The sequence below is a fragment of the Alosa pseudoharengus genome, unplaced genomic scaffold (assembly GCF_046254945.1).
Source record: "Alosa pseudoharengus isolate Yale_2024_CS ecotype anadromous, Long Island Sound unplaced genomic scaffold, YU_APseudo_1.1 YU_APseudo_1.1_scf_8, whole genome shotgun sequence".
NCBI lineage: Eukaryota > Metazoa > Chordata > Actinopteri > Clupeiformes > Clupeidae > Alosa > Alosa pseudoharengus.
Genome location: NW_027468870.1, coordinates 14,890,072 through 14,900,595, shown reverse-complemented (window position 1 = coordinate 14,900,595; position 10,524 = coordinate 14,890,072). Strand labels below are relative to the sequence as shown.

At 38.3% G+C, this 10,524-nt stretch overlaps 1 protein-coding gene across 1 annotated transcript; it reads right to left on the bottom strand.

Annotated features, from left to right (window-relative positions):
* Window positions 1-2,725: 2,725 nt before the first annotated feature.
* On the bottom strand, window positions 2,726-3,679 carry LOC143111895 (olfactory receptor 6N1-like). Its single transcript, XM_076274146.1, has one exon. The coding sequence runs from the start codon at window positions 3,677-3,679 to the stop codon at window positions 2,726-2,728; it is 954 nt and encodes a 317-aa protein (XP_076130261.1).
* Between the last annotated feature and the right edge of the window lie 6,845 nt (window positions 3,680-10,524).

Here is a 10,524-nt window from a genome sequence, read left to right as displayed (position 1 = left end):
GTTCTTAAGATATTCACAGAAAACTCTGTTGGTGTACGGTCACTAAATTTTTTGCTTTTTAATTTTTAACTAGGTGGCGCTATACATGAAATAAGTGGAAATGGGATGGGTTGACATGGCCCTTTAAGACCAACATACAAAAAAAAAGGTGGTCCTCCTAGGCCCTACGGTTCTCAAGATATTCACAGAAAACTGTCTCCGGCCACCTACAGGCCAGTTGGTGTACAGTAACATAAATTCATTTATATTGTGGCCCCCCATGAACGGAATTCCACGAAACTTGGCATGCATTCAGAGGGTGTCATAATGATCCTACACTTCCAATTTCGTGCAGTTTTAACCATGTTAGGTCACAGATAACTGCGATTACAACACCTCATTTTTACTTTTTTGTTTTTAACTAGGTGGCGCTATACATGAAATGAGTGGTTATGGAATGGGTTGACATGGCCCCTTAAGATCAACATACAAAAAAAAGGTGGTCCTCCTAAACCCTATACGCATGGGCGTAGATTTAGAGTGGGACGCTAAGGACTAGTCCTAATCAATATTTTAAGATGACAAAATTGTCCCCACCAATATTTTAGCGAACTTATTTGTGCTGCTGATCATTCCGACAGCCAGCACAACAGTACAAAAAACGTCGTCATATGATTTGCTGAAAAACAGAGGGGGAGGGGGAAGGGTTATCTGACATGCACGCTACAGTAGGCCTACACGCACGGAGAGTGTCAAAGGCTACTGTACTTGTTTGCACCGGCAGTCAAGCGAGCGGGTGTGTCAACGACAACGGTAAGTTAGGGCTGTCTGCCAATACATAGCCTATCCCAAAAAAGGCCAGAGTAAAACATTGTGATATTCCCTTTGCCCTTCAGCATGTACATCTTTGCCCCTTTTTGTGGTTTGTAGATCAGCTTTGCCACCCCAAAATACGAAGCTTTTTCATTGCAGTCTAGGCAAAATAATTAGCCATACAAACTGGTAACTGGTGAACAGGCTTTCAAATGCGTATTTTACTGTGTAAAATAGCATTAGCTGTTAGGATATTACCCAGGATATTGTCACAGCTAAGCTAGCTTCTGTAATCTTTCAACCAAAGTTAGGAGTCATGTTGAATAAGGGTGTGCCGCACGGACAGTCACATAGGCTATAAGTCACCATCACTGACTGTTAGGCTAATTGGACTACCAATCTTGCAGTCGCAATAAACAATGGATCTGAGACATTTTCCTGTTCCTATATTCTGTTTACGTAGGCTAATGTATTTGTGAATGTAGCCTGCACAATGCAAAGAAATAAAAGATAAACTGGTACATTTCCATACTCATAAATGAACATTGCGAGACACTTATCTCTTCTATGATCTCATCCCAGAAAGATTTTCTTTGACTTGTTAGTTGTTTTAACATTTATTTTATCTAATGACATAGCATGCTGAATTGAATCCACATATCCTTGCACCTGCGAAACTATTTTTCAGCATTCACGTTCCTCTTAAAGTGACAGGCACTTAATTGGATTTACACACCAAATGTGATGATGTAGACAAGTGTAGCCTAATAATTTAAATATCAATATGATGTAATCAAATTACTAAATATGTTTAGCTATTAGTAATCATGTAGATCATAAAATACTATATATAATTATCAATATAAATGTATAGTTTATATGAATTCCAAAATATGAAAAAGAAACCTATGACAACCATCACTTTCTATGTGTGTGTGTGTGTGTGTGTGTGTGTGTGTGGATGGTCAATCAAATTCTATGATTACCACTAATGTGAATGATCTCACAAATCACACAAACCAAATCAAATTTTAAAAAATCGCAATAGTATCGAAATCGAGATTCTTCACTTGCTATTGGTATTGAAACAATAATGTTGGTATTGTGACAACAGGAGTTGTGGATGTGTCCCTACCAAAGCTGAGACCAAACCTACGCCCTTGCCTATACGGTTCTCGAGATATTCACAGAAAACTGTCTGCCCTACCCTCCTTTCGGGGGTCCAGTCCAGCGGGGGGGCTACAGATGAAAACGAAAAACAATGGTTCCATGCTATCCATGTGGGGCTACATGCCCACCAAGTTTCGTGTACCCCGGTCTTTCAGTGTCCTGGGAATCCTTGACGGAAATTTGGGCATGCGAAAAAAAAAAAAAAAATCTGACTAAACCTATATGACCGCCGCTTCGCTGCGCGGCGGTCATAATAAGTGGGTCACTCACTATATCTCAATCCCTCTACATGATAATCTGGATCTGAATGGGAAAATGAACACTAAACACTTCAAACATGTTCTGAATGCAAATGTAACAATATTAATGTATCAGTATGTAACATTTTGACCAGTACATTACTCATGGAAATGGAGTCAAAAAGTCAATTATTGAGTATAAAAATCAGATGATAACTACAGATTCATCATTCATCATAAAAAAATGAATAACTAACTTTTTGATTGCACAGTGGCAAGAGAGAAAAAATGTTTGCATTAGCAATTGGACTGAGCAAAAGTAGGCTTTGCTTAAGGCTTATTTTATGAAAATACTGAGCATTCATTTAACTCTCTCCTTTGGTCATCTGACCAAAGACAATTTCAGATAAGTGAGAAAAGATGCCAAATACAGCAGATTTTAATTCATCACTCAAATACAGTTCCAGATGAGTAAAAACATTGTGAGAGCATAAGCTACTTTTCTGTGAAAATACAATATGCTTTCACTTAGTCACTTCACTGCCACATTTTTTTTTAGTCAACAGGCTTATCAGCCGTCCCCTCAGCTCTTTTGTTGTTAGACAGTAAGTCACAGGGTTGACAAGGGGTGGCAGCATTGAGGCCACGATAATCACAGCATTCCTCTCTGTCAGGTTAAGCATCACACCAACTCTACTTAGCAGCACAGATACTATTTTTGGTGCGTAATAAGTAGAAACCACAATGATATGCGAAATACAAGTACTAAATGTCTTCTTCCTGCTTCCCTTGTCTGAGAGTCTCAGCACAGTGTATAAAATTACAATATATGAAATGAGGATCAGCAAAAGATGACCAAAAAGCCACAAGCCCTTGATTACTGAAGCTGTAAAATAAGGGCCAGGGTCCACACATCCAGCTCTTATTATTGCAGGATAGTCACAAAACACATATCTTATTTTGTTTTGACAGTATGGAATACTGTCAGCTGCTGTTGCATTTGGAACAATTGATCCAATTGCTATTGTCCAGCAAACCAGAATGGCTGCGATGCAGCGTGGGTTTGTGAGGATGCTGTTGTATCTCAGAGGCAAGGTAATGGCAAGCATTCGATCCATAGCCATCAAGGTTATCGCTAGACACATAGTGACATCCCCAAGATGGTAGGTGAACATGCTACTGATGCACGAAGTAAAGGTAATAGTTTTCATTTCTGCAAGAAGTACAGCTATCATTGTTATACAAGAGCTGGTGCTAAACATGATGTCCACAACGGCTAAATTGCAAATTAATATATACATTGGTGAGTGCAAACGCCTGTCTGCAACTATTATACTCAAATTTGTGCTGCAAAAACACAGTATGAGGACATAAGTAATAAGAATTAAGGAGCCAAGTAGTTTCTGATGTGAAAGATGATCAAATCCTGTTATGATAAACTCAGACACCCGCACAGCTGTGTCATTTTTTGTTCCCATGTCTGGATGAAATTGTAGCAAAGATATATATTATTACATTCATATGGTATCCTCTTGTATTTCATCCTAACATTACCTCTGTGGGATAAAAGCAAGTCATTGTTTATGGTGTCTGGTTTAATTTTCTTCTCTTAGTCGTAAGATGTGTTGTGTCTTCTCCTTGGTCTGCAGAATGACAGTTTGGCATCTTTTATATTACCTGGTCCATAGGGTTGCCCATTGGGATTTGGATCTCTAGGTACTGAAAGGTGCTTCTTTAGGATTATGGTAGCTACCATTGTCATCATTTAAAGCTGCAGTTGGGAAGTTTGACAGATTGAGGGGACTTGAATGTTTACAACTCTCATGCCCCTCCCCCACTACCATCAGTGAGTCAGTGCGCACCGGACTGCACCAGACTGTGATTGAGAGTCAGATCTCACACAGCCCTGCTCTGATTGGACCAGAAGAACTGGAAGCTATGGATTTTTGCAAAACGAATAACAGGCTCTAGGTGGAGGTAGAAATGTGTTTTTTTTTCTAAAACTGGCTGATTTATGTTGTTCTGTCAGAGCATAGTGTCGATTTCAGTGAATATGATAAAACAAATCTTGCCAACTGCAGCTTTAAATTAATCAGTCATTATTTCGTGATTTCTATGTAAAAAAAATGTTATGAACCCAGAACCTCCAGAGGACAGAATTTAGTGTACATTATACATCAATATGAATTTGGTTTATCCTAATAATGGAATTTATGCAGCATGCCCAATTACTTTATCTTATAAATCACCTGTTCCACTAGCCTGGCGGGCCATCCTATATCATTGAAATGTATAGTCTGGAATCGAGCCATTCACCTCGCTTAATCCAAGGGGCGGGCAGAGAATTGTCTTTCAAACTGCCTAGGCATGCAATAGGCCAGCGCTACGACCATATCCGTATCTGGTCGGCAAAACAACAAATACATCCTTCTTTGAAAGGAATGACTTAAGTGCATTGTGTGTCCAACTCCTCCAAAGTTGACGCCAACGCCGATTCAAACAACCGCTCTTCGTTCGCCATAGCCACCTTCCTTGTTGTTCACCGTCGCAGGATTGTCGTCATCCTGTTAAGCCCGCCTTAAGACTCTCTAACAAAATAGAGCGCTGTGATTGGATGACGTCCACGGCGTCAGCCAATAGAAATCCCTATGGTTTGATACTAGACGTACAGGCTGAGCAAATTAATTTGCCGCCGATAGGGTGCGTCTAGATTTCTAGGCTACTGTTCCACAGGATTGACCATCAGAATTTGGTCAACAGGTATTGAAGTGGAACCCATGTGGATAAGTAGCATTGGCATTCCCTTTATATTCAATCCTCAGTGCTCCTTAAAATCACCAATATATTCTTCCTGTTGGCAACTATTAATGATTTACTCTTCCTCCTTGGATAGAAAGTATTAGTGATTTTAATATTGCCATTGGCTATAGAGTGGACAAAGCTTCCCATTATGGGAGAGAGTCCTGCCATGAATAACTGACAAGAAAAAGGTATTACTGCTTCCTGTACAGAACTAACTGATTTGAATACATTTTTCATAACTCAACATTTCACAACTCAAAATATTATTAACTTGATTTGACACACATTTTCTTCCCTTACTTTTGACCTTTCTGTTGGACAGATTCATTTCTCCACAAGTCAGTTCATTTTTCCACAAGCCAACTGGTAGTCTGTTGTTAACTCAGTGCCGGCCCAAGCATTTATGGGGTTCTGAGCAGAATTTGATTTCCCACCATCGCGGAGTCACCTGTGCCTAACTATTATTGATACAAATGTCTCACTATGATGAACATTATAAATTGTATTAATACAGTTGTTATTTACAGTGTCACTTTAACCTTGGAGGGTACTAAAATCACAAAAATGGTTTAGTGTTATTTTACTGAAACAATAATAATGATAGGCTAAACATAATTTTTAGACCTATTTATTGTAGCCTCAACAGGCCTACAAACAAACAGTAGTCCTAAGACAGTTTCATCGGCTTAAAACGAAATAACAACTGTCTCTCATATATTTAACAGTGACTTGTGATTTATGTTTCAAATGAATGAAACATTGTGGAATGAAACTCATCATCATTGATTCTTTGGCATGCCAGGGCTGCTTACACGTTGTTCAAATTTATCCAGGTTATGTCTACATTTAGGCTACATTTATTAATTTGGCAGACGCCTTTATCCAACGTGACTAGCAGCAATAACATTTGAGCTACAGCAATAAAATTGCCTGAAAGCAACTGACTTGACAGTTCTGCCTGGCCTACCGGCGACTGTACTGAAGTACAAAAAATCTAGCCTTGGCTGTTTTTTATGGAATGGCTCAATCTTCGGCATCGCTAAGGCTAGGGTCTTTCGCAATTACCTTTGCCGAGTTGTTTTAACAGGTATTTCATACAATTTTAATTATTATCCTACTCTTTGATGTGGATAGGCTTCTCACATCTGCACACAGTTGTCAACTCACCTTTGTAATGTTCTCTTTAACCTTGATGAGAGAAAAATTATCCCCATACTTCCACGAAGGCAAACACACTTTTATCCAAACTGTCGGCAATGCTGTGGGTTTAATGTTGCTGCGTTAACGTTAGATCACTGTCTGTGTCTCATTGTCCAAACGCTGGCAGACACAGCAGCATTGATCATGAAATCAGAATTACCTTGTATAGCGTACAATATAGCGTATATATGAAAATATATATAATTAAACATGTTTTTATTCAAATATTTTCATGTTAATTCATATTAACTGACATGAACCCTACATGAAATTTTACTATGTACAGCCGCGAGAGAGCGCTCTCATATTGCACAAGTTCTGCGCACTTGCAGTCAGAGATTAGTGCTTGCACTATGCCTGAAACACACGTGCATACCTAAATCCTCAAATTATGGCCGGGATTCTATTTATAGACGGGCCTCAGATTTGGACAAGTAAATGCCGGTAATAATTGCCTACATTGTTTCGATTTAACTCGTAAAGGAGCTCTTCTTAATATTTTATACTGTTGTTTGGTTTAATATTGTTGCCAATGAAAAGTCGTTGTCCTACACCATGGGTCTCCAACACGTCGCTCTCAAGGTACAGTACCAGTCGCTTGCCACTGCCTTCTGAGCTTGCCAGAGGCTGAAGCAGTAGCCTACATTTAAACACAATTGTTGCTGCAAGGCATTCCAGTCTATGAATTTGATAAAAAAGTGAATCATGCATAATAAAAAAAAAAAACTCAATTTAGGCTATCGTAGACCTATTTGGCTATATGCAATAAGGTTTCCATTATAGCATAGCGCACGTTGAATAAATGAAAGCGGATGCCTTGTCTCGCAAATCCCGACACTCTATTAACTACATGAAAGTTAATAGTGAACCATCAAAAATACCCCACAGATTTCAGTGGCCATCAGTCCCAACATTTAGCAATATAATCAAACAGTCCAAACGTAAATTAAATCCCCACAAAAAGTCTCATAATAAAACGCACCACGTAAGAAATAAAGGCCTGCCTTGAATACAAGCCTGCCCCAAATAAATGTAACCGGGTCATGTTTTAGAGTTTATTTGTGCTAGGAAACAAAACATTTGTTTTATTAAGGTGACTAAAAGCCACATTGTTTTATCTAGTTTTGAGACTGTATCCTGAAATCTATATCCCGGTGAGAACACCCGCCAATGCAGTGACGTGTATGAAGTTGTAAGTGTATTGAATTTCTCGCTGCCTCATGTTCCATGGTATTTTGATGTAATGCATGAGCTTGATGTAGGGTGTATTTGTAGGGTGGGGTGATTTTGTGTATTTCTCTCTTTGTAGTATCACTGCTACCATTTTATGCCACTGAGATTTACACTGTATCACCATGTTGAGCTGTTACTGTAGTTTTTATTCTGCTAAATTTGTAGGCTACTGCTTTTGGCTCTGCCATCTTAGATGGACATTTGTAATGTTAACTAGACTGCATTTCCGGCGGGAACTGCGAAAGTGTGCTTGCCCTGGTCCGGTCACCAACGTGAGCAGACAGTGACATACGCTATGCTGAACCTGGCTTGATCGATCCAAGCATTCTAACAGTGCCTTTCAGTGTTGGAGCAGTGGCAATACCTCAAAAGCTCTATTCAACTATTGCCTTGCGGGGTGAATGCGGTTCGTTGGATTTTACCTGTGGCCTGCCTTCGAATTTAGCTTCTATGACTAAAATCAAATCAATAAAATAAAACAACAGCAGTGATTGGCTGCAAAAATAAATAATGTCACGCATCTTGCACCTCTCAAACTGGGCTATCAGGTAACCTAGAGAAAAATTAAAATGCATTAAAATGCTGCTTGTTTGTCAGGATACTTTTTCACTGATTTATTTTAAAAATATGAGCTATGAGTGTGAATGTTATATATTCCATCCTCTAATTCTGTTTTACTGGTTTATTTGACAAATAATCTATATGGATTTGCTATAAAGACCTTATGTCTGTTTGGGATTGTTTTGAGAGCCTATTGATGTATCTCAGAATAAAGGAATGTCCACAACATTAGTGATGTTTTTTGTGTGTGTGTGAATGTATTTTACTTAACTCATTGAATGTAGCTGGATACTCATGAACGCATGTCTCTAATAGCCACAATAGGAGTAATTTTAGCAACACCGTATTTTGTGTGGCCCATAACAACCCAGTGGATCATGAAAATGTGCCAAAATTCACATTCCTTGCTTGTTGTTGGTACATTAATCCCATTCAGATTGCCACTTATCTGACATGTAAGAGTTCAGTATAGGTTTAAGGTCTGGGGCAGGGATTTGACATTCTGTGACTTCTTCATTGAGGGCTTGCTTAGCAGCACTGTCCGCTTTCTCATTTCCCCTCAGACCAACATGGCCTGGGACCCAGCAAAAAACTACACTCAAGTTCTGGTTCTTTAGACATTCTAGGTGATCAAGCTCAGCTTTGGTTGTACTTTTTGCGTGACATTAAAGCCTAATGGAAAGATTTTTAATTGCAATTTAATTGAATGCAATTTACTTTTACGATTAAATAAAATTAATGTATCCCTCTCACCCATAGTTTTCTATTTATTTACAAATGTACATAGACCTACTGTAATTACATTTATACATAGTTATTCTACTGATCTTTATACTATTCATCCTGCACATAGACTTATTCTTACTAATCTTATAATGTTGTTTCTGCACTACAATGACACTGTTTCCACACTGCACATAGCTGTATGTTATGTACATATCTGTTATATATTTGTCATATTGAATATCCATATTTGTTCTGTTTTATTATATTCTGTTAATACACTGCATATATCTATATTATTATTTCTACTATTATAATGTTACTGCTACATCTATACATTATTCTACTTATTGTATGAGATAACTGCTAATACACTGCACATATTTATATTTAATTCATATTACTCTAAACCACCTTCTGTAAATCAACTGTATACTACTGTCTACATTGCACTATATTTCTTGACCTGTCTCTGTATATTTCATCACCTTTCTATACTTTGCATCCAGGGTTGGGTAGTAACAGATTACATGTAATCTGGATTACGTAATCAGATTACAAAAATCAAGTAACTATAATCAGCCCAGATTACAATAAAAAAAATGGTGTAATCAGATTACAGTTACATTGTTGGGGATTACCTGATTACATTTTATCATGCAAATAATGCAACTTTTTTAGGATAGCCTAGCTATCTTTTAATTTGACAAGCAGTTCATTCAGATATTCACTTTTTAGACTTTTTTAAGATATAGTTAAGAACAAAATTATTCATACCCCTGGCAAATATTGATTTTCTCTTGACCAATATGTTTGTTCTTAATTGGGGGCCAAGCAGAGAAGCTGCGAATTGGGCCATGGAAGGGGCCATGTGAACACATTCCATAATCACTCATTTCATGTATAGCGCCACCTAGTTAAAAACAAAAAAGTAAAAATGAGGTGTTGTAATCACAGGTATCTGTGACCTAACATGGTCAAAACTGCACGAAATTGGAAGTGTAGGATCATTATAACACCCTCTTAATGCATGCCAAGTTTCGTGGAATTCCGTTCATGGGGGGCCATACAATAAATTAATTTATGTTACTGTACACCAACTGGCCTGTAGGTGGCTGAACACAGTTTTCTGTGAATATCTCGAGAACCGTAGGGCCTAGGTCAAAACTGGTCAAAACTGCACGAAATTGAAAGTGTAGGATCATTATAACACCCTCTTAATGCATGCCAAGTTTCGTGGAATTCCGTTCATGGAGGGCCATACAATAAATTAATTTATGTGTACATTTAGTGACTGTACACCAACAGAGTTTTCTGTGAATATCTTGAGAACCGTAGGGCCTAGGATGACCATTTTTTGTATGTGTTTGCCTCCAGGGGTCATGTTAACCCATTCCATATCGTCGCTGTCCGATGAAAACCACGTATCTCCATTTTTTCTGATTTTGAGTTTTTACGACCGATAGAATGTCCAGGTTCATTTCCGTATACAGTTTGCTTCATTATCTAAATTACCAATGAAAAGTTGTGAAATCATGTAATCTGATTTCCAAGTATATCCATTTGGTATCAAAGCTGTCAATCACGCCGCGTATCTCCCACCCTGTGGAGGCATCTCGCCGGTCTCATGAAGAAGTTTCATCTTAAGCGTCTCTGAGCTCATCATTGGATAGCCGAATAACACTGTGAGGTAAAGTATCAGCAAAGTTTGTTTTTGACAAATGTTCTCAAGTTTATTATATATTCGCAATATATTCACAACTATTATTTACCGGTAAATGGTCTAGACGAAGCAATTGTCACC